Source organism: Clarias gariepinus, chromosome 22 (assembly GCF_024256425.1).
Source record: "Clarias gariepinus isolate MV-2021 ecotype Netherlands chromosome 22, CGAR_prim_01v2, whole genome shotgun sequence".
Taxonomy (NCBI): domain Eukaryota; kingdom Metazoa; phylum Chordata; class Actinopteri; order Siluriformes; family Clariidae; genus Clarias; species Clarias gariepinus.
This window is the reverse complement of record NC_071121.1, coordinates 24,676,090-24,701,732: the sequence shown is the minus strand read 5'-3', so window position 1 is coordinate 24,701,732 and position 25,643 is coordinate 24,676,090. Positions and strand designations below refer to the sequence as shown.

Here is a 25,643-nt window from a genome sequence, read left to right as displayed (position 1 = left end):
GATTTCTCACACACAAATGATGGTCAAACCTTTTTGATTTTAAATATATTTATATATTTATATAGAGATGTTTAATTTCAACAAGCAATGCAGTTTAACACTAAGTTGAGCTAAGAAGAAAACGTTCAACAAAAAACAGAGGAATGCAAACAATTTATCTCAGGCTGATCATCCAAGGTATCAGGAGCTACACCCCAGGAGCCACAGTGATGGCGTTTAGGTCGTCTTTGGGTGCAGTAGTGTTTAGATGGTTCAATCGGAAGCTCGGTAGTGTTACTCTTCACGTTCTGGAGAGGATCGAAACATCTGGTCCGAGATTGTCCGAAGTGCAGTGGTCTTGTTTTGGAGACAGACTTTTGGATTTTAAACTTCCTAAACTTGTTTTTAGATTTTTATTTTCTCCTACAGCCTTAATCTGCTATAATTTATAACCTCCGAGTGTGAACAGGGTTACTTTTGCAGCATGAATCTTATAACTACATTTCAATGCTTAAATGGCTTAACATCTGCATTTGGAGGGAGCACATTGTGTTTTTCTTCAACTCTTTCATTAGCCTGTGTATAAGAATTAAAACGTTTCCTTGCACCGGGTCTGAATTAACACGCGAGGAAAGAAGCAAAGCACGTATTTACAGAACAGAACTGTACAGTAATCATAGGTTAAGGGTTTCTGCATATTCCCAAAAGAAGGAGGAGAAATGCAGGTCAAATCCTACACCTGAAGAGATAGAATTACTACAAAACAAAAACAAAGCAACAACAAAAGAAAACCCTCACGATTATTCCGTGCTTAAAGCTAACGTTTCCTTAAAGCTAAATCAGTTAGTTAACAGTGGCAGCCCTACCTTTAGAAATGAGAAAGGACTCAGAGAAACTAAATAACTTCAATAAATCACATTCATCTACAAAATGTACACCACTGACCAATTGCTCAGCAAAGGCTTCAGGAAGGTAAAGTTTTTTTTTTTATCCTCATTTAAGTGTTTGAGTTAAACGAGTCGACACTGACGTTACAGCCCGTACACCTCTTGATATTTAAAAGTGCAAACGCAGGAGGTGCAACCAGGGCAGAAGGGACACACCTTAGGAGTGAGGAAAGACTGGAAAACATACAGAGAGAAAAAGAAGAAAGGAGGGTTTAAAAAAAAAAAAACATAACATAAAAAAACAAAGAACAGTTGTTCGGGGGTCCATCACTCTCCGGAGCGACAGCACACCCTGAAGCCGCATTGCAGGTTCTGACATCCGCTCGCTCGGTCAGCATGAGGGCCTGCGGAGGACACAGAGAGAGAGACGGGGAAAACATTAAGCGACATAGTAATAAGAATTCAATTATGTGCAGTGTTCATATGCGCTCATTCATATGCGTTTACTACGGAAACAATGTATTTGAAAGAGTTCATCGATATTAATCTGTGATGTACAGCTGGAATTAATCAGCTATTTACGATCAACTGTCCTGTCAGCTACTTGGCTAAGTGGGAAGTGGCACTCCTAGTAAAAGAGTGAAAAAAAGCCTTTGTACGAGGAGCGTTCAAAATCAATCTGGGACGGGGGAGGGGATGGGGAGAATAACCTATTGGCGGCTTGCAGAAGAGACGCGTCTGTCTGAGGGAACTCTTCACACAACCATTTGCATTTTTCTGCCGTTCGTAGCGTCCGGTGAGCGCGGATCGAGCGGCGAGGGTTTTCTACACATAGGAGTCAATGAGAGTGTTCACACGGGCTTTGGTGACGTGCTATTTTGCCCGACAATGTTGCATGCAGCTTTTTCTTGCCGTTCAAATCCTAACGAACGCAAGGAAAAGTTTCCAGTGCGTTTCTTCGCGTTCATTTTACGCTTAGAAGGACCGGATATATCCTATGATTTTACATGCTATACATAGAGAAATGCGGAAAAAAAGCTAAATAAAATGTCGGAGAAAGTTGATCCAACCCAGCTCGTTTTTCACATTTCTTCATAAACCACAAAAAAACTTCTTTTAATCCGACATTGTGCAGTCAGAGGGTGAACCCAGTAGCAGCAGCGTTTTTTTTCTCTCCCTCTGTCGCCGTATTATGAGAATTTTTAAAACAAAAAGATTAATGTCTAATATAAGCAAAATGGTCCATATTAAAAGGAGGCACCTCAAATAAAACGACAAGGGCTTTCATATCCAGTTCCCGACACTGCCTCCACAGGTTAACACACAAACTACAGTTTGGGCTGCAGGCTGGCGTAAGACAGAGCCAAACGAACGCCAGTGTAGAAGTCAATCGAGCGCCAATACAAAATGCAGCATAAACGTCTAGGATGTTCAGAGCGCGTTCCTTCATCCAAAAATGTAACGCCCGTGTGAACAAGGCCTAAAAGTGATAAGTGCCCTTAATCAGAATGCTGTAAAGGCCTTTTTTTTCATGTCCCTTTAGGAGCACTGTAGATTTTGGTTCTCTGGCCGTTCTGCTCTATTATACTCACCTTTACACTCACCTGAACAAGGCCAGTGTTGTGGGAGATCCGGATTGGATACTAATTATACACGAAAAAACAAACAATTTTGAAAGAAAGAAAGAAAGAACACAAAGGAACGAACGACCTTATGCGGATGTGATGAACAACTGGTTAACAATTCACCAATGAAGGATAAAAGAAAAAAGGAGTTTAAAAAAAACATTATTGAACTATAATGGGAAAAAAACTGAGAAAGAGTGAGTGAGTGTACAGAGAGTCTGATATATTCTTCACATTCTTTCACATTATCAAGATGTAATTTGTGTGTGTGTGTGTGTGTGTGTGTGTTACCGTTAATGTTATCGCAGTAGTAGAAGTGCTCGTCCTTGAGCGAGGGACACACGGACACCAGCTCATCCAGTCCCACTTCGGTGATGAACAGACACCCAGAGAGGTTCAGATGCTCCAGCAGAGGGAGCCCTCCTCCCTGAGAAAGACACCTACAGCACACACACACATTGTTAAATCACTATGTAAGTGGTTTCATTCTTGGTTATTTTTATCCTGCAGACGCGACAGTGTCACAGTGTCCCTGCACACACCTACTCATCACGTCTACAGCGGAGGTGTGAAGTTAAACACTAGAGCTCAAGTGTTTATTCAGAACGTTGTAGTTATGAGCTGAAAGAGGGACCATCGGAGTAGACAGTAATAATTACACGTGTGTGTGTGTGTGTGTGTGTGTGAGAACATTACCTGAGGCCGAGGTCTGTGATCTGATAGCATCCTGACAGGCTGAGGAACCTCAGGGCTCTGCAGGCTCCTGACCGATCAGTCCTTGACTCGCCCTCAGAAGGGCATTTAGTCCAAAGCTCAGTGCTGCCCCCTGTGGCCTGAGGCCCACACTGAGCTCCTTTCACTGTCCTTAAAGCAGAGTCTGAGCCGCAGCACGCCGAGTGACCGCACTGCTTCTCCCCCAGAGTGCCGTACAGCTGCTGCCAGTAGGCGGAGCTAATGTCAGTCCTAAAGCTCCGCCTCATGCTCCTCCGACAGCAGCACGACCTGCCTCCTGCCTGCACCTCCAAAATCCCGCCACGCCCCCCCTCGTCGGGTCCTTCCCTTCTAGTCCAGTCGGCCGCGTCCTCAATGTCCGAGGGCTCGGCCGGATCCAGGACCCAGACGGGGTTGCAGCTCATGCTCCGCCCGCCGGGTCGCCACTTAAAGACGAGGGCGGTGCGCGTGCGTCCCAGAGGATATCCCGAGTGCTTGTCCAGGAGTCTTATTTCGGAGAGCGACCTCTTCAGAAGCTTGTTCTTGCAATCGGGGCTGATTTTGGAAAACTTCGGCGCGGTGAGGTCGCCCAAACCCACGGACAGATTCTTCAGCGTGTAGTCGCTGATCTTCTCGCAACCCGACAGGTCCAAGTGCTCGAGGGTGCGACACGCCCCCAACTCCGCCCAACTACGGATGATAAGATACATGATCTGTTTCACTGGGGGACAGGAAATGAAGAAAAACAAACAAAGAAACAAACGAAAAACTGGGTGTAAATATTAAGGATTAAACACGTACCTTTCAAAAGCAGAATCGGTGACATCGGTCTGGGTGAGATCCAGGTGGACGAGATTCGGGCAGAGATTAAGCATCTGACGCACCTGGGTTTAAGAAAAAAAAAAACAATAAAAACACGTCAATACATGAATGCAAAACGCCAAATGTTTATTTATTGACCAGACGTGCCCGGACTTTGTTCGGTGGAACTTATTTGCACACTCAGAAGCACGTTTTAAAAAATGTACAGCGTCATATGTTGAATTTTGAACTGAACCAAAATTTTGATGTGTTCCTGTGCGTGAAATGCACAGAATGAAGGTGTGAGATCGCGTTTATTAAGTAGATTTCAAATGCACACTCATAAGCACGTATTAAAAAATGAACAGCGCCATTTGTTGAATTTTGAGATGAACTAATGATTTTTTTTTCTCCCCAAGGTTGATATTTTTTATGAAATAATGGCTTTTTCTATTTAAATTTAAAATAAGCAGAACTTCTCTGGGCTGACGCGATGAAACGAAGCCTATGTGTTACCTCAAGCTCGGCCAAATATGCCTGTGAAACCCCCTATTAAAATTTGTTACGTGACAAACAAAAACAGACAGAACATAAATAGATAAATAATAGATAATAATAAATGAACACTTCTTGATGTGTTCTACTACTTATCTCAACTTTGACACAAACCAACTTTACAGTTTTATGATACATATAGATAGATGAGCTTCTTAGTGAGAGATCTGGGTGCTGGTGTGGTTTACAATGTGCTGCATTTAGTCTTAATCATGCAGACCTGCCCACCTCCCATTGACGCCAACACATTTAGTCTCAGAAGGGCATTTAGTCCAATTTACCATTTTGCTGGAGACGGCCGCACTGTAAGCCAGACTGAGGGTGCGCACCGACTCCCCCACGACTGGGAGAAGGTTCTGGATCATTCCGTTCAGCAACTTCTTTTCTTTCCGCACAGCACTGATGGCCAGCGATTCTTCACATGCGTCCTCTGCTCACACACACACACACACACACACACAATAAAGACTCCTATCCGCAACTCAGTTTACCAGATTCACGAAGACAAGACAGAGTCTTACCGGATTCGTCAACATCTGCGTCCTCGTCCCACTCCTGATAAGCTCGTCCTTCCTCCTGCAGGTTCCTCACCCAGTCTTCATCGGGATCCTGGTCCGGTTCTTCGGGCGAGCCGCGGTAATAATCGCCTGTGCAGACAAAATAACTCTATTGTTTGCTAAAGTTTCACAGGTAAGGTCGGCACGGTTCACTGAGTCAATAAACCACAGCAACCACCGGCTTGTCAGAGCGACACTGCTGTGCGAGGAGATCCTGATTTCAGAGAAGAAAACCTATAGTAGTGCAGTAGGTTGCCTCTTCTCTATGCCAACTGAAAAATCTCTTAATGGTGGGAAATAGAAATGTGAAACCTGCATTTTTTTGATAAACAAAATCTAGATTCAGGGTTTATTTTATTCCGCATATTCGAATGTGTTAGCGTTTCATGTCCATTTAAAAAAATTCATGACCTCATTCAAAATTCATGACCTCATCTAAGGAAGCGTTGCCACCAGTGGGCGCTCAGTGGATTAAAGAGGTCTTATAGTTTATTAATCTAGAAAAGGTTTGCTATTCCATAAACAGATCCACTCAGGAATTTTATGATATCTGGCAACCTTTGAACAAATAAACTAAATCTGTAATAAAAGGTTTCTTTTTCAGTCTCTTTTGCTAAAACTTATTATTATTATTATTATTTATTTATTTATTTATATATTATTTTTCTGCTGACTGGCTGTTGTTTTCTTGTGAGGTGGGGGAGGGGAATAGGTAATAAAAAAATAAAAGTATAATACACCTGATTTGCATACCACCGAGTCTCCGATACTTTTAAACATCTTTCTGAAAGGTCACATGACCGCTATAGATTAGATATTAACCTTGTCCCCAGATCAAAGAACTCTAAATTCTAAATAAATAAATATCACATTATAAACATGGCCTTGGCCAGAATTACAAGATTTTACACAAGGTTAGAATGATCACGTCTCTCACCTCTGGCCCAACGGACCGGGTACAGATGTCTCCACAACGAGCCCGTCTTAACCACCTCCGCCCAGACGCGGCACACCTGACTGCAGCGGCACAGGTCCTCCGGGCCCAGGTACCGAAAGAGCCGCACCAGGACCTCCTGAGGCAGCGCCCAGATGTGAGTGCTCGTCCGGGTGTCGCGTTCTGTCACGAGCGGGAATAAAAAACGAGCACGTTATAGACGTGGGATAAACATTCCTCCGTTTCATAAAACAGCGCGATAAGTAGTCTAAGAATGAAGAGCGAAGGGTGGGTTTACGGTTCCATGAAATCCGACTCTGAAAATTAGCGACCTAAATACAGTGTAATTCGAGCTGTGGTGTCAGTGTGGGCAGGCACGATGACTTTAAGTGTTTATGTTGTGACAAAAGTGTACGAGGAGGAAATTAGCTGCTAGTTATCTGGAAAACAGCTTTTTTCAGGTTTAATTTTATAGTGTAGAACTTTACGTCTGTTTATTTATATTTAAATTGTATACTTTATATCATCATATTTAGTTTAGAAGACTTCTGTTTCATTATTAAAATTCCTCTGGGAGCAAATAAACTTAATTTGTTTCCCCCACCCTCTGCTAGTTGACACACAAGCACTAGCATGACCGTCCTCAAAGTGTCGTCACCCCCGTCGTACTCCGAGAGCGTCTCTCACCGTGCTCGGTCTTCTCGTGGTCGGAGTATTTGAAGACCTTGTGCAGCTCCTCGGCGTGACTCCACAGGTTTAACCCCTTCAGGACCTCGGCGGCTGTGTCCCACCGCTGCTGGCTGCTGTGCTGCGCGATCACCTCCCTCTTTATGACCTTCAGCTCCTCGTAGGTGAAGTACTCCATCAGCATGGGCTGGAACACCTGAGACCGACAAACATGTGGTGGTGAGGACAGGTAAAAATAATGACACGGTGTTGACTTAAAAGGGGGTTTGTGCTGCGCTACGTAACGTCATGTTTCTTCTCCTTAAGGCCACAAATCAGGCCCTTCAATATCATCTAACCATCATCAGTAACCTATTATATACACACATACACACACACACACACACACACACACACACACACAGTACTGTGTAAAAGTCTTAGGTACCATATTATACACTGTACCAATTTTATTATACATGTTTATAATGTCTGCATAATTATGTACAAAACCATTTAGTATTTCCATATATAACTTTAAAATTAATAAATAAATAACATTACAAGAGAATATATGCATGGCTGTAAAGAAAGAAATAAAGTACAAGACAGACCAGTTTTCAGATGGAAACAAAAAACCTAATGTACGCTCCTGGGATTTGCATAATAATATAAAAGAGCGAGTGTGACAAAGTTACCAGTTTTACTTATAAAACTCCACAAATCTGTGTTTGCACAAAAACTCCTGATTTAAACAATGAGTTTTCACTCCAAATATTAACTGTTTTATTACTCTTTATAGAAGTTTTTTTTTAATGCAGAAATGCTTTCAAAAGCATCTTTTGCTCATGTCATATTTTTGTATGTGCCCAAGACTTTTGCACAGTACTACAGTGGAAACCAAAATTTATTTATTAAAATAAACCAAATTTATTATTTAATAAACCAAATTTAATTTTCCCATAAGAAATAATGGGAACTTAAATTATTCATTCTACAGTCAAAAAAAAAACACAAAAATGATTTACACAAAAAACAAATTAACCTGCACTTTACCTTTAAAAAAGAAAAAATAAATCCAGACAGAGAAGTGTTTCCGTTTGTGCGCGTGGGTGCTGTGTATGTATATGTGTGTGTGTGTGAATCCAAAGTAAGCTCCCTTCTCCCCCTTCTCGTCTTACACAGTTACCCCTCCTCCACTCTTTTCACATAAACGCGCGCACACAGCGGAAACACTGTTTTATCTAAAAATAAACAAGAAATCTCTAATGACACTCGATTGGGTGACACACTAACGGAATCACTGATGTAAAGTAAAAATAAAACAAACTGAACTTTACCTTTGAAAAGAATCACGACTGAGCAGTGTTTCTGTGTAGAGCAGAGAGAAAAAGTGTGTTTTTGTCTGTGTGTGTCTGTAAAGGCGAAAGTCGGAGGGGTCTGTGTGTGTGCGGGGGGCACGGTGTCCAATGACGCACGCAAACACAGAAAGACCAAGCTGAGTCTTGAGCAGAAAGAGAAAATGGATCTTTCCCCTCTCTAATGAGACTTGCTTATGCTTTACATGCGCGCTGTACACACACGCTTACAAACACAAAATAAAATATGTTACACGCACACACAGTGTTATAGTAAACAGTACACGCATGCACGGATGTTGATTATTCCAGTGAGAGACGCGTACTAGGACCCAGCAGGGGAGACGATTACCGACAATTCCGCAGCGCAAGAGAGAAAAAGAAAAAAAAAAAAACGTTGGCTCAGTTGTGATCACGTGACGCTCGGCATCAAAACAAGAAGCGCATGCGTGAAACATGATACTCGGTACTCGTAAACCAAGACTTGTTCTTTTTCCAAGTCAAAATTTATTAAAAACTCTGCTCGTGGCCTCCGAGTGGCGCAGTGGTAAAGCGCTCGCCCTATCATCCAGAGATCACTGGTTCGAACCCCTGGTGATGCTGTTTTCCTCTCACAGCCAGAGGCACAGAGAGAGCTGATTGGCCGAGTTCTTTCAGAGGGGAGGGATGAGAGGTACCTTGTGCTCCCACATTAATCACGGCTCTACAGCCAATCAGAGGCGTCTGTGGGCTCGCGCACGCGGAAGGAGCGGCTAGCGCTTTCCTCCGAGTGTGTTACTCCACCCCTAATGGTGCGTGAGCAAGCAGTTCAAAAAGAAGCGGTCGGCTGACATCACGTGGTTTAGGGGGAAACACAGAATAGTCTTCGCCCTCTTGACTGAGTGGTAGTAGTAGCCTTAATGTGGGAACCCCCTAGTGATGGGGAGGAATTGGCCACGACTAATACTGGGGAGAAAATTGGACCCCCCCACCCCCCCAAAAAAAGAAATTAATAAATAAAAAAATAAAAATCTCTGCTCATCTTGTGGAACACACGCAAACCGCGTTACTCGCAACCCAAAGTTTTATTGTATAAGTAAAATATTTGTTAGGTTTTACTGAGCTTGCTGGAGAATATGAGTAACTTAGTCACACTCGCTCCTTTCTATTTTTTAATGAAAATCCCAGGAGTGTACATAAGGTTTTTTGTTTCCATTTGAAAACTGGTCTGTCTTGCAGATTTATTAAAAAGGAAAAACTTAATATTTTTTTTTTTAATCTGCAAAAATGTCAACAATTCTGTGTTTTTCTGTCAATATGGGGTGCTGTGTTTACATTAATGAGGGGCGAAACTAACTTAAATGATTTTAGCAAATCAAAAAAAAATTTAAAGGGGTCTGAATACTTTCCGTACCCACTGTATACATATATACATATTACTTGTTTATCTGATATGGAGACAGGATCTACTTGTACGGTTCGGATGTTTAACACCTACCTCCTCTTCCTCCTTCATGTGAGGAAGGAAGTCTTGGGTGAAAGCCTCGAGACGCTCCTTCAGCTGCCGCGCATAGTTCAGCTGTTCACACTCGCTCTGTTGAATAAAACATAAGCACAACCTTAGTATCAATCACTCAACACACACACACACACACACACACACACACACACACACACACACACACACACACACACACACACACACACACACACACACACACACACACACACACACACACACACACACACACACACACACACACACACACACACACACACACACACACACACACACACACACACACACACACACACACACACACACACACACACACACACAAAACCTGAACAGTTAACCAGAGTGCACACCTGCAGGGGTGTCAAGCTCCTTTTTTTTCCATCACTTAATAACTGCTTCCTGAGAAACCATCCAAGAGGTCATGCTACCGAGGCTTACGTGTGATTATACGGTGAGACGAACACAAACACGCTAAAGCTGACGAGAAAACAAGGCGCGTGTCAGCTCTTCACTTTGGTACGGACAATAACTGATTGTTCTTTTATTTTTTATTTAATATTGTGGAATTATTTTACTGTAAACTCTATCACAAAAAAAAAAAAAAAACATACGAAAATAAAACCTTGCTGAAGTGTCTCTCAGCGTGACCTGGTGTTGCCGACCTCACCCATCTATGCTGCATCACATCCTGCTTGCTGAGCGACAGCTGCTCGGAAGTTATTACTCAAACAAAAAGGGTCAGTTGGGACATTTCGGAAATTTTGTCCAGCTACTGTACAACCACAGAAAGACAAATCACTTAATATGTTATATATATATACACGCACACAGCAACAACTCACAGTAAAGTCAAGCAATATGTACACCCTGATCCAAGAATTAGTTTTTCCTCCTTTATGAAGGAACCAAAAGTAAACAGACACCCGGTGTCATTTCTCTTCCACGAATCTTAACATGAGGTCCAAATGAGCTGTGATGAAACATGACTGGAAAAACATTACTTGTGGTCAAAATCATTGTTTTTTTTTCTTAAGAAGAAGACACAAATGCTAAGAAGTTCTTTTGATGATAAAACAAACATAAAAGCTGTCCAGAACTGAAACACTTTCCAGGAATAAGCCGGTCCTGTGGCAACAATCAAGAGAAGATTAAAGTCAAAATGTAAAGCCACAGACAAAGCCTCGAAAACTGGAAGATCAGATGAGAGTTCACTAAAACATCTTAAAAAAAAACTAAACTAAAAGTCTGCTCGTGTCTGGAACAGCAGTGTGTGTGTGGACAGGTGAAAGGAATGATGAAAAGCGAAGACAATGGAGAAGATAAGGATGACCTAAAGCGCACCACCTCATCTTATGGTGTGTGTGTGTGTTTGTGTGCGTGTGTGTTTGTGTGCGTGTGTGAGAGAGAGGGAGAAAGACCTTGTAATTATTGATGATGATTCAAAAGGAGTCTCAGGTGTCAGCTCTTTGTAAGGACGTTTTTAGACACAGAAAACAGCTCTCCCTAATCTGACAAGCGACAGTCAAAAAAATGAAAAAAAAAAAAAAAATAAATAAATAAATAAATAAATAAAAGAATGTAAAGGTAAATCCGTATACTGTACAGCTCTGTGCTGCTGTGTCTCCCGCAGCGGTCGGATGTAAAATACAAATGTCACCCTATATATACTGTACCTCATGCGAGCGCGTTTTTTTGGTATCAGAACTGAAGGGTAAATACGGTAATAATTCACCGTCCCGAGTCGCGTTGTTTTCCTCTACGGTTGCTTTGTGTTCTTTCTACAGGACTAAATGATTTATACACTGTTATACTGTATTATTTACAGGTAATTTAGCTGATTTTGTTTTAGTTAATATTTATACTACCAAATTAGTCAACTATTTTGTTGTTAATAGTTTAGTGATAAAAATAAAAATGCATGAGACTAGGGTTGGGCGATATGGCTGAAAACTGTATCACGATATCAGTTTTTCATATCGGTCGATATTGATAATTCTTGATATTTTTATGACCCATTTAAAATAAGGACCAGGAGAAAAATATATTACATTTAAACATTTTTATTTTAAACTTAACCTTCCTCTGATCATAGTCCCCTCAGTTATTAAGACAGAAATGTCAATAACCATGGAAAACTTAAATAATTATAATGTAAACATAAGTCTAAAGTCACAATGAACACTTAACAATTCTCTTAGCATTTACGGTGCAAAATAAAAGAAAATGTAAGAAATGCTTATTAAGTGTAATAAAATAAGTGCATTTTCTGCTTTTGAAGAGGAATCCAGCAGATCAGCATGAGACAACGACATGGCGCAACCAAACGTTGCTAGGTTACAGAGAGCGAGTGCCTTTGTTAATGCAACTGTCACGGGCAACGGGAAGCGGACCAAAAGACTAGCAGTTAGCTCGTGTAGCGTGGACGGTTAATCCAAACACGGAAATAGCGCGAACAGGCAGGATAACCACGCGAGTTATTGTAAGAACTCTCTCACGCCGATTTTGATTGGTTGATTTTGATTGGTTGATTTTATGTAACTGTTTACGGGAGTGTAGTCCAGTGCGGGCAATGCTTTGTGGGTAATGCAGTCCAATGTGCGTGAACGCGGAAATGTGAGATGAGCTGGAATATAGAGCCTGGACCTGTTTTCTTTTAGTAGTTTTTGGTTTGATTTAAGTACGGAATACACCTGGAAGTTTTTAATATCGCCTGACAACGGAGAAAATAAAAGAATGGACATGCATCGACTCGTTTGTCCTCCCCATCACTGCATGGGCATGAATTATCAGGCTGTTGCGCTGCCGCGAGAAATGGCAAAATAAAACAGAGAAGCTAACACCGCGTTCTAGCAACACACACTCAATCAGGAGTTGGACCCAAAATCACATAAGATCCGGCGAAGCGTCGGAAACGGCATGGGCGTCCTCAAAGACTGAGCAATGTGAAGCGCCATCTTGTCTCCTTTTATACTTCCTGAATCGCGACCGTACTACTTCAGGGTCCTAGTGCCGGTCGCGGAGCGAGCGCGCATGACAGCAACCAAACTAGCTTTGCAACCTGTTTTCTTCTGACAAAGAATAAAAATTATTGAACGTATTATTGAACACATTTTTTATTGATATCAATCACGTGTCTATCACGATACATATCGTTATCGTTTTATCGCCCAGCCCTACATGAGACATTATATATTGCCATTAAAAAAATTGCGAAGGACAAGTTCTGCGGTTTCCGCAAACAATTATTAGTTTATTCTGCTCAATCAACTAACACAGCGAACTCTAAACCGCGACTTCGCGAGTTTAGTCGACTGTATACACACACCAATCAGCCATAGAATAAACACTAGAAAAATATTAACATCCGTAAACACACAAGGAAATCCTGTTTCAGGAATGAGCTCCAGGTTCACTGTGGTGTCTGGTTGCTTCAGTTTTGCCACAACGTCCTGAGTTGTCTCTTCTCAGCCTAGCACAGCACCAAACTGCACGCTCGGCCTCTAGATTACGCAGTGTTAGTCAATAAAGAGCTCCAGAGTTACATCATTCATTTCGGATGGCTACGCCTGGCTTATCAAAATAAACAGCGTATTGGAAAATTTTAGAAATAAACGCGCTATTAGATGACGGCGCTCGTTCCTTCCTGTCCTTATTTATCTTGGCTTTGGCGAGTGGAAAACTCTGGTTGAAAAGCGGGCTTGGGTAAGCCGAGGAAAATCATTAATAATAATATTTACAGCCCACGTTAAAGAACTCGATCTTAATACAGTGTGAAATAGACGTCACACAACAGACAACAAATAGCCATGACCTTTAACATAATATCTCGATCTCATCTGAAATATTACCCTCCGCTTCATCTACCTGCTTGTGAAGAGCAAGACGATGTAAACACATTAAGAACTGAACACTCTCTGGTGTACACACATTGCCAGAGCAGGTAACCCTTAAACACCCAGAGCACCCGAAGCCACTTTACCTAATTGTGTTTTATATAAATATGTATACAGTAAAACCTTGGATTGCGAGTTTCATTTGTGCTTGTATATCAAGAAATAATGAAAACTCTGACGATTCGTTCCATAGCTCAAAAACATTCATATAAAAATAATTAATACAAAATATAAAGTAAAATTAAAACAAATTTACCTGCATTTATGTTTTAAAAGAATCGTGGCTGGTGTGAGATGAGAGAGAGAAAAGGAGGAGCGCGCAAACACACAAACCTTATACGAATGTTGACTATACACTGAGCATTACCCACAATCCTGTTGTGCGAGAGAGAAAGAGAGAGAGAGAGAGAGAGAGAGAGAGAGAGAACCACTATTGGCTCAGTTGTGATCACTTGACAAAGCGTACGTCAAGTTAAAATTTATGGAAATGTTTTGCTTAGTATCGCAAAAAACACTTGCAGACCAAGTTACTCACAATCCAAGGTTTCACTGTGTGTGTGTGTGTGTTTTATTATTATTATAAAGGTCAGGATTGTGCAACATAGAGTGACATCCTTTTTTTCAGCACAACCTAGGCAATATGATGAAGCTGGATTTTATCACATTTTAACAAACTATACAAACATGACTGAACAAAAAATAATAATAAGAAAAAAATAATAATAAGAAGAAAAAGAGTAATAATAAACATATAAAATATTCTACATCCAAAAACATTTACATAATTTACATGCTTAAAAGCAGCTTATTTTTTATTATTATTATTTTATTTTTTTTATGCGTCATTGCCCAGTGCTTTTTTTGCCACACAGCTCTGTGCCGGTTGATTTGAATTTAAATTAGGATCTATCTATACATTAAAGATTGATTCAGACTAAACAGGTACACAAACAATAAGAAGAATATTTATAAAAATGACGAGTGATACAGTTATTGTCTTAGCCGTGCACATCTATTTAAAAAAAAGATTTTGTAGATTTTTGTTTTGTTCAGTCTGTATTTTTAGGATGCTAATTAGGCACAGCTATCACTTCACCCGAGACCTCATTATAATTCTTTTCAAAATTACAATTCTTCATCATGGCGCGGACACAGAGCCAAATCGCCCAAAAAAAAAAAAAAAAAAAAAAAGGCAAACTTTGTACTAAACGCTTTTGAAAAGTTTTCACTTGTTTGTATTTCCGACATCTTGTTTGTTTTGACGCCATCACGTGACATTTGCATACTCATTCGTATTCATTAGCATCTGCCAAGGATGGGCGTGTCCACAGGATGAGCCTGGTCTGCGTTTTCAGCATATTGCGTTTGCTCTAAAGACTTTTATTTTTTTTCCTCTTTATTTAAACACACGCTATTACACACATGCTGTACATTTTGAGAAGCATGTAGACTACGGTCTGTAAATCATTATGCTTTACTGTTGTTGTTTTGTAGTGTAGAATACCAGTAAACAAACAAACAACAACAACAACAGCGCATGGACTCAGCGTGTGGAATTCATGATAACGAGGAAACGGCTCGAATGCACATAAAGAGCTTCAAGAGTTACATAAGCGTCGCCTGGGTGCAGCCCAGCCGGTCATGTGACCACAGTTAAAGACATTGCCTGCTTATATAATTCCCCCCATACACACACACACCTTGACATTCCTGAGGCCTTTCTCGAACAGCGACAGCATCTCCGAGAGCTTGTTGTCCGAGTGCACGTTGTACGTGGTGCGGCTGCGCTGCTGCAGCTGATCGATGATGTACTCATTCTCGATCTGCTCGTGGATCTTGAACTCCTTGAAGGTGGCGCAGAGCGTCTGGAGGAACGCCCGGAAGTCATTGTTGTTCGAGAAGTTCGTCTTCGATAGCTGGGAGAGAGAGAAACATTCAAACACTGTGTGGGTTCACAAGAATGTTTTTTTTTTTTTTTGTTAAAAAAAAAAAAAAAAAAAAGATCCCATCAATAAATTAGCTGATGTTGAAGATTAAATCAACAACTTCTGATTTGAAAATTCACCCAATGTGAACGTTTGTATATTAATTTAATGAATGCAGTTTAATAAATTAAAATATTGCATTGGCATACGAAGCATTTTCTGCATACGAAAGAATAAACCAAAGCAAACACCACCTAAAGAGCCGTTTAAAACTTGTTTACGCAAGTTCACGAATAGTAAAAACATTTTTGTGTTTTTAAATCGGAGCGATTTAATTTAACTAGACACTGCGAGATTGTCCGGTCTATTTTACCAGCCTAAAAATCACACGTGGACACACAACAACCTCGAAAGATAAGAGAGAGAGCCGGTTACGTTGTGTTATTGCCGGCTGTACTTCAGTTTTTGTAGGAACGCGTCACAGAGGACGCACGCCAATAAAAAACAACAGGTTTTTCCATCTCATAAACATATGTGACGCACATGACAAATGATCACTATTATGTTTACGGGTTGTTACGATATGTGTCAAAACATACAGTACTGAAATAAAAAAGACGAACAATATCACCTTGTGGTCATGTGCAAGTTTATTTCTCCTGAAAGAAACTCACACACACACACACTATAAGCATGTTGATTTACCACGGTGTGTGTAATGTCCTGCAAAAGGAGACGGAGGTTTAATACTGTACACCTTAAGCGTTGCAGACTCTCAAATCTGATTGCCTGGGCATTATTTTCCTAAAACAACAAAACTACATAAAGTTTATAATCCTTGACGTTTCTTGTGAGGAGAAATTTATTATGTGTACTCCATACTTAATGTTCTGTTTTGTTTGTGAACAATCTTGTATGCACAAAACCTTGTCTATTGTGGTTTTTTCCCCCACTTCCTCTCACGCTACATATCATTTATTAGAGGATTACTCTGCAACCGTTTGAGATTATTGAGGTATTGTCTGTTCATGACATTATTTATAGGTGTAACTGATAAAACCTGATAAATAAGCCTATAAAACTGGCATGACAGGGTAGGCCGCGTGCACGCGCGCATTGTTAAGCCATGTGCCAGTGCATAAAACCACTGAATTCCTGTCTCCTGTAAACGTGCAGAACGTGACTAACATGCACTTTAAGCCTTCATGAGCTTTGACAATATATTAGGACGAGGAAGTGTGCAACATTTCCATTTAGAACATTCCGTGTTTCATAAAATTATTTCATACAAAATTATTTCATACACATTAAAACAAATAACGTTTTTTATGCCACGTCAGGACACTTTTTAATCTACAATAATACAACTGTACAGATGTGTCACTATAGTTATTAAGTATGGAATGCCATTGGGATCAACTATATAGATGTTTCACTATAGTCATTCATCAACATCAAATCAATTCAACATTTATTTATATAGCACTTTACAGCAACCTAGGATGAAACCAAAGTGCTTCACAAAGTGGCAATAAAAAATACAAAAACAAAAAACAATAATAAATAAATTAAAAATATAATAATAATAATAATCAATAAAACAAAATGATAAAAAAAATTATTATAAAATATTAAAAGCTATTCTAAATAAGTGAGTCTTTAGTTTTGCTTTAAACATATGGAGGTCCATAATGTTACAGAACTCAGGTGGAACAGTGTTCCAGAATTTAGGAGCAGCCACTGCAAAGGAGCTATCACCCAATCATTTCCAGCTAGACCAAGGATTCACTAGAAGGTTTTGGTCAGCAGAACGTTAGGGTAGAGCTTTAGTTGCTTTTTTTGTTGATAAAAGCAACCTCTCCTCAGCCCATTTGACCTCTGGTGTTCCACAGGGTTCCATTTTGGGCCCCATTTTTTTTCCTTGTACATCCTAAAGAGGAAGGGAGATCACCAATCATGACAGAGAAAGTCCTATTTGTTAAATATGACCTAAACCATTGTAGTACGGGACTTCGAAGGCCAACTTCCTGTGCCAAACGCGTCTGGAGAATCAAGTCAACTGTAGAACAATGATATAAGGCAAAAAGGAAGAGATATTCGCCGTGCCAAGCTGTATTTCTTTAGATGAAGCGCCAAGGCTAAAAATGATCCCAGTAAACATTGTAGCGGATGATGTAACAAAACAACGTTAACACAATGTTAAAGTCCTGAGGTTATGGTGAATATCAGCCAGGCATTTTTATAGTACATGGAATAAGTAAACATAAAAAGGCTTGAAGTTAGAGTGTGATATCGATTTTGTGCAGCAATTATATAAGCCAAAAAGAAAAAGCATATGGCTAAATTGGATTTATACATTCCCATTAAAAGTGCTTTCAACACTACCCTTTATCATCTCTGTATCTGATGACCTTTCACATACTGCCAGGAGAGTAAGAAAAACAAACAAAAAAACTTTACGGCAGTGGCATCGTTTCGATAAGCTTATGCAATGTTACAGCATTTATTTCTGTCCAGAGTCGCATTCACTTCTCTCCAAGATCCTGTATTGATGATGGGAGAGTCGGACCGCTACGTAAAGCCCTTCTCCAGCACAGCACAAACATTCTCGGAGGAGTAAGGATCGGAAAATGATGTCTCATGGTCCCTGATCCGCTCTTTCACAATCTAAGCTAGATGAATTCTCATGCATCGTCGTAAAATATTTTATAATATTTTTATCCGGCTCTCTTCTTACCCTGACGCGCACATCGCTCTGGAACAGGATAAACCTGGAATTATCAGACCACATGACATTTTTCCCAACGCTGCACAGTCCATTCCTCATGCTCTTTCTTCAGGCGACAATTCGATTAAAATTGTGATTCTATAAGTAATCTTATTTTATAAATAACCTCATTATATATTACTTTTTTTTTTACACAATTCTGTTAAACCTTTAAAAACTTAAAATTTAATTAATGCAGCCTGTTCCTTATAACATTAGTTTTCTCACTTAAAAAAAAAAAACAAGCACAGCATCTAAACAATACGAACTAACTTTAAATACAAGAGTTTAACATTTTACTGAGTAGCAGAGCGCATCTCTGTCATCCGCCACAATTATTATTTCTAAACAAATTTAGCAAATAATTCACTCCTACTACATGGAATTAAAATGTTTAAATAGTCTACCTGAAGGATAATAAAGAAACAGACGTTTTACTGCCTTTAATGCCTCCAAAGTCTGAAAACTCAACGGTTAGCGCGTGGGTCGAGTGGCTGCCAGCGCGCGGGGGTGCGTGCAGCTTCTAACCCGTGTGATTTTCCACTAATTAGCGCTCATGATGTTTTGAGACTGGTGTAAGCGTGTGCGCAATGAGTGGGTTTGAAACTAATTTGCTAACAAAGTTTAGAGAAAAAGGCAAACCGGAGGCTTTTAACACACATGCTTTTTGATAAAGTAATGGCATAAAAATGCGTTTTTGTTGCGCCACTGAGAAGCTTATGCATTCGGTACAGAATCATTTATATCTTAGGATGATCAGCCAATCACCGGTTGCGACCAATCAAGTATACAATACAATTCAACTTGTGTAGTACTTTTAACAATAGTCACTGTGGCGAAGCAGCTTTACACAATCAATGGAAAAATTTGGAAATGTGTATGAATCGAAACCATCAGATTGTCCCTGATAAGCAAGCCGAAGGAATGGTTTCGCAGTCATACCATGTGCGTCTTAGCCGACTAGAAGTTTAATATATCAGATAATGTCTTTTAAGTCCAGGTCATTACTGGAGGCTCAGGTAGAGTGTTGGAAATCCTAGTCCTGAACTACTGGGCGAGTGCGTCTTGAGTATACAGCGCATCATTCTTAAAACTACGTTTTTCCACCAGACCAGACTTGGTTACTGATAACCAAAAAATCGATGACTAAAAGAGTTTGCAACAAATTTCATGATCGATTCGTTGTGTCGCGTGATGCGGAGACATTTTATTTAAAAAAAAAATAATTAAAAAAAAACTTCAGTTGAGCACAGAGCGGAGTGAACACACTCGGTCTCATGAACTAATGCTAGCAGAGTTTGGCACCTCATAGATGGGCGGAGCAAAAAACAAACAAACAAGCTGAGGTAGAGGAAAGGTACATAGCAAAGGCAGAGAAATTCGTAATCATGTAACGTCTCCCCTGCTGGGTCCTAGTACGCGTCTCTCACTGGTATAATCAACATCCGTGCACGCGTGTACTGTTTACTATAACAATGTGACCACGTTTGCTTTGTTTCTCTCTGCTGTACACTGAAACACTGCTCTGTCCTGATTCTTTGCAAAGGTAAAGTGCATGTTAATTTGTTTTATTTTTACTTTACAGCAATGATCCCTTTAGTGTGTTTTTATAAATTAAATTTGGTTTACGAGTGTTTTGGATTACGAGCCGCTACCGGAACGAATTATGCTCGTAATTCAAGGTTTCACTGTGTTAGTCCATTTTTATTTTATTATTATTATAACAGCTCAAGGAACAACATGTTTGTGCACTTTCTAAAGATTTTAGTTCTGTTTTTGAATAAAGGGTTGGAAATTAATGCTTTTCTTGTTTTTCTTTAAGCTGATTCATCAAAAAAATTATCGACAGGTTAATCGATTATTATAATTATCGTTAGTTGTTATAGTTAGTAAGAGCCCAAGTGTTTAAGTTGCATCACCATCATCACCACCTATATTTCTCACTTTTCCTCAGGATTAATGCAGACAGACTTTCCAGAGGTTGGGAACCTGAATAGAGCAAAGTCAATGTGGCTATGTTTTCGCACCCAATGGCTTTCCATAGGAGATGCGCCATCAAACCTGTCTATAATCAATACCTTTTCTTTAGAATGTGCTTAGACTGTCCTTATAAAGTGAGCTTTAGAGCAGAGTTACCGTTACTTCAGTCCTCAGACTACATGTTCATGACGTCTGTCTGTCTGTCCTGCTAGCACGTAACACACGTAGTGACGCTAAAATCAGCTAGCCACGTACTGTGACTAAAAAATACAAAATTATTTTTTAAACAACAACAACAATAATAATAAGATTTATTATATGGTAAATTTTACAGTAATAAACTGCCCTTATCTCACCGCTAGCCCTATTAGCTAAGCCGCACTAGCTAGGCTAAAGCTAATCATCACCTCAGCTCGGATTAAAGCTGTAAGAACCCGGATGTGGATCACGCGCAGCGTTAAGGTGGAATAAAGTCTACCTTCTCGCAGTAGAGACCGACCAGCTGCTTCATGCGCCAGTGCGGCCCGGTGAACACGTCCACCTCGTCGGGGAAAGGAGCCATCACGCCTCTCCATACACACACATACACACACAAACACACTTACAGAGACACTCCTCCTTCTCTCCCTCTCTCACACACACACACATAGGATAAACGACTGACACGGGCCGGAGTGACGTCACCTCGTCACGTGGTCAGTAGCGTCTTTAAAGGTGCAGTGAAGCGATTTTACACTAGTAATGGGAAGTTTGAATCATTTTAGTGACTCGGTTCTTTGAATCTCGTTCATCAAAATGAACGGATCTTTTTTTGAGTCATTTAGTTCATTTCGTTCTTTTGATCAGAAATAAAATAAAACGTTGCATTTTCAATAAAAAGACCACCACTACGTCTACATACACAAATTCTGCCTATAGTTTCAGTAATGAAAATATTACAAAGCAGCTAAGGACATATTATAATAAAACATAAATTGTAGCTCACCTCTTATATGTTCCAGTCGGAGTCGTTCGTTATTTTTAATCTATTGCACCGCATAGCGTCTATTGTAGTCACGTGACATAAGGAACGAACGACTCGGGGCTTAAAGATTTTTTTACTGAACAAAAATATAGCATATATAGCAAGATATACATTTAAATAACATAAATAACAAGATATACATTTAAATAACATAAATAACAAGATATACATTTTAAATAGCATTATAAAGTTTGTGTAAACAAGGCACAAAAAACAAGGCATACATTAATTACACAGAAAAAAAAGAGAAATAAAAATAATTTGCAAGTTTGCGAATACAAGTATCGAAAATGCACTCAAGAAAATAATAATTATATAATAAAGAATAAATACAAAAATAAGCAAAATAGATAAGTGAATACAAATGCAACAAAAGGGCCTCTTTTTATTTTTCTTCTAATAAGCCAAAGTCTCTTGTAATTCCAACAAATTTTTTGGCCTTTTTACCTTTCATATGTTCCAATGATGAAACATAATTGCAAATAAAATCCTTTTTTTAAGACTGAAAAATAAGGTTTAGTTTTTATACATTTGCATTTATGAATGAAAATGTTGCCTAAAATCAGCATTATATTAATGAGAAAGTTATTATTCTTATCATCCAGTATTATTCCAAACATAATATGTTTTTTTCAAAAGCAGGCTGTGATTGTATCTTTGGCTCCAACCAATAGGACATATTTTCCCAAAAGATAGGAGAATATTTACAAGAAAAAAAAAGGTGATCAGTAGTCTCAATGTCAACTTTACAGAAAGTACAAGCATTTTGTTCAAAATTAAACCGGTGTCTTAAAAATCCAGATGATGGATAAATACCATTAAATATTAAATGGGTTTTCTTTCCTTTAGGAGCCACTGGAAAGGCAATATATTGTGTTTGTAGTATTTTAACGGTTGGTTTATCATAAGTTTGTAAAAAAAAAAAAAAAAAAGTATAATATAATTAAGTTGGATATATTATGAAATTAAAACAAGAGCGGATGATTTTGTTGGGAAGCGTTGCTTTAAGGTTATTACCATTAAAAAGAAGTGATGGGAGATCACATGAACCATTTGAGATGTTGGTAATGCTGTTTTGTACAAGTTTATAAAACTTTTTGGAATAGCGGGACTTGAAGATTCGCTGAGAAAGAATTAATCAATTCTGTTTCCTGTACATACCCTACGAGGGTTTTGCGATGATTTGCGGATGTGCGCACAGTAGAAAATGAACGAATCACTTTCCGAGATACTCGTTCTTCTGAGTCACGTTAAAGATTAGTTCATAAAGAACGAATCATTCATGAACGACCCATCACTATCTAAACAGTGATGTGTGTCAGTGATGGGAAGTTTGGATAAATTTTTTTTTCGTGGCTCGGTTTTTTGAATCTCATTCATCAAAATGTCATTTAGTTTATTTTGTACTTTTAATCAGAAATAAAAATAAAGTGTTACATTTTCAATAAACAGACCCCCATCACAGCGACATGCACAATTTTACTTGCTATAGTTCCAGTAATATACTACAATACAGCTTACTAAGGACGTATTATAATAAACAGAATGAGCAGCTCACCTCTCATATCTTCTGGTCCGAATCGTTTGTTCTTTTGTCATGTGACTCTCATAGACACTATGCAGTGCATTACACAGGAAACAGAATCGAGCGGTTCTTCTCACGAGTCTTCTAGTCCGAGTCCTTCGTTCTTTTGAATATATTGCACTGCATAGTGTTTATGGGAGTCACATGACAAAAAAAAGAACATACGTAAGTCTGATAGAAAATGACCATCCTGTAAAGCTGTCCTAATTTTGAATAATCCTAATTTTGGGAAATTCTCACTGAGACAGAGTTCACAGTCCAATAGAGCTCTGAGACAAGCTGGTGTCTGTTCAAGCATGCAGTAAACACCTTGTAGTGTATAACCTACATGTACGCGGTAAACACCGTGTCCTCACCCCGACGTCTTTCTGGGGCTCCCTTTAAATTAAGTCAGCTGACCCCGCTGCCTCACCATATACGTATATAAAATGGTATAAACGTTATTCCATAACATTACGCCGACCCACGTAAAATAGACAGATTCACTTATATTACCGCATATATGAAAGCTTATATATTAAGGTTTGACCCTATATAGGGTCAAAGCTTGAGGCCAAAGGGTCAAAGCAGAAAATGAAGTTTGAGCATATCATATCTTGCTGTATCAATAGATAAATGTAAAAGATAGAAAGGTGTCAGAACACAGTGCAACACTGTTTTGGTGGCAATAGACTGACTACTCAATAGACTGATGTTTACAAATATGGAAGGAACATTGCATTGTGGGAAAGAAAACTTGGGCGTTAAACATATATTAAGTTTCAGGGAACTATAGATTAGGTACGTTGGGTCACTTAATTTAGCAATTTGCATGACAATATTGGATTTATGCACAAAAAACTTTACACAATTGTGTTCAAAATAATAGCAGTGTGTTGAAAAAAGTGAGTAGAGCTCCATATCCATATAATAACTTTTAATTTAAATCACACAAATGAATTGGACTCCTGCACGTTCTATTCTGAATCACAACATGAAGAAAAATGTGTTAATGTATTATTAATTTAATATACGTGAAGAAAAACAAATATTAACCTGTTCAAAAAAATAGCAGTGTCATCACTCATCTTTATAAAGTGATGAATTTACCCTTTAAACAAAAATGCTTGAAGTTTAATCTTTCTTGTGCATCTCTGAACTAATATTTACAGTAGTTGTATAACCATGCTTTCTGAGAACTGCTTCACATCTGTGACAATTGTACAACACGCCACAATTCCTCTGCATTTCTTGGTTTTGCCTCAGAAACAGCATTTTTAATGTCAGCCCACAGGTTTTCTATTGGATTAGGGTCTGGGGATTGGGCTGGCCACTCCATAACGGTAATCTTGTTAGTCTGGAACCAAGATGCTGCTCGCTTACTGGTGTGTTCGGGGTCGTTGTCTTGTTGAAACACCCATTTCAAGGGCATTTCCTCTTCGGCATAAGGCAACGTGACCTCTTTAAGTATTCTGATGTACTCAAATTGATCCATGATCACGAGAAGCGTCCCCATATCACGAGAAGCGTCCCCATATCATGATGCTTGTGCCTCCATGCTTCACTGTCTTCAAGTTCAAGTTCAAGTTCAAGTAGGCTTTATTGTCATTACAACCATATACAGTTAGTACACAGTGAAACGAAACAACGTTCCTCCAGGACCAAGGTGCTACATGCAACATAAACTTACAACATAAATTAACAGAGACACTAGACTAGCTAACCAAGAGGCCTAGTTAGCTGGCTAGCAGAGACAGGACAGAGAGATCTAACATAAATTACAACATAAATTAACAAAAACTAACTAGCTAAGTAACATTTTTACAGACAACATAAAGTGCACGTGCAAATGTGCAAACAAGAGCAACAACAAAGTGACAGTGCGCAACCACGACATAACAGACATAAAATATGGTGTTGAGGTAGTGGATAAACGTAAACATTCCTTAAAACAGCAGCAAGATTTGAGGAATTAGTGCAAAAATGTAGTCCAGTAATGATCATTGTGCAAAAAGATTGTTAAAAACAGTGAAGCATTTACAGGTTGGTGTGTACGATAATTTGGTGGTGTAGGTCAGTGTGTCTGCACTTGTGTTGATTAGTCAGTCCAGTCTCAATATTTTGAGGTAGTTGAGTTAAGCTGTGTGATAATGTTTGTGTTTGTGTGTGTGTGAGTGTGTTTGTGTTTATCAGTCCAGTCCCTTTTTGTTGAGGAGACGGATGGCTTGTGGAAAAAAGCTGTTGCACAGCCTGGATGTGTGTGCCCGAATGCTTCGGTACCTTTTTCCAGATGGCAGGAGTGTAAAGTGTGTGTGAGAGGGGTGTGTCCGATCAGCCACAATGCTGGTGGCTTTGCGGATGCAGCGTGTGGTGTAGATGTCTTCAATAGAGGGGAGAGAGGCCCCGATGATCTTCTCCGCTGTCCTCACTATCCGTTGTAGGGTTTTGCGATCCGATATGGCACAATTCCCAAACCAAACAGTGATGCAGCCGCTCAGGATGCTCTCGATAGTTCCTCTATAGAAGGTGGTCAGGATCGGTGGTGGAAGCTGGGCGTTCCTCAGTCTTCTCAGAAAGAAGAGACGCTGTTGGGCTTTCTTCTGTAGGGAGCTGGTGTTGAGGGACCAGCTGAGGTCCTTCTCTAGGTGGACACCCAGGAATTTGGTGCTTTCGACGATTCCCACAGAGGAGCCGTTGATGCTCAGCGGAGAATGGTCGCCTTGTGTCCTCCTAAAGTCAACAACCATCTCCTTTGTCTTGTCAACATTTAGAGACAGGTTGTTGTCTTTACACCAGTCTGTTAGCCTCTGCACTTCCTCTCTGTACGCTGACTCGTCGTTCTTGCTAATGAGACCCACCACGGTCGTGTCATCAGCGAACTTAATGATGTGGTTCGAACTGTGTGTTGCTACACAGTCG

At 39.7% G+C, this 25,643-nt stretch overlaps 1 protein-coding gene across 1 annotated transcript; it reads right to left on the bottom strand.

Moving 5' to 3' along the window:
• Positions 1 to 30: 30 nt before the first annotated feature.
• On the bottom strand, positions 31 to 20,775 carry fbxl5 (F-box and leucine-rich repeat protein 5). Its single transcript, XM_053481799.1, has 11 exons — positions 20,615 to 20,775; positions 15,165 to 15,380; positions 9,551 to 9,646; positions 6,737 to 6,932; positions 6,053 to 6,232; positions 5,080 to 5,205; positions 4,840 to 4,988; positions 4,004 to 4,086; positions 3,188 to 3,892; positions 2,783 to 2,931; positions 31 to 1,270 (listed from the first exon to the last, which is right to left on the bottom strand). Exons 1-11 carry the CDS (start codon positions 20,696 to 20,698, stop codon positions 1,194 to 1,196), a joined length of 2,061 nt encoding a protein of 686 aa, XP_053337774.1. The 5' UTR covers positions 20,699 to 20,775; the 3' UTR covers positions 31 to 1,193.
• Positions 20,776 to 25,643: the final 4,868 nt, after the last annotated feature.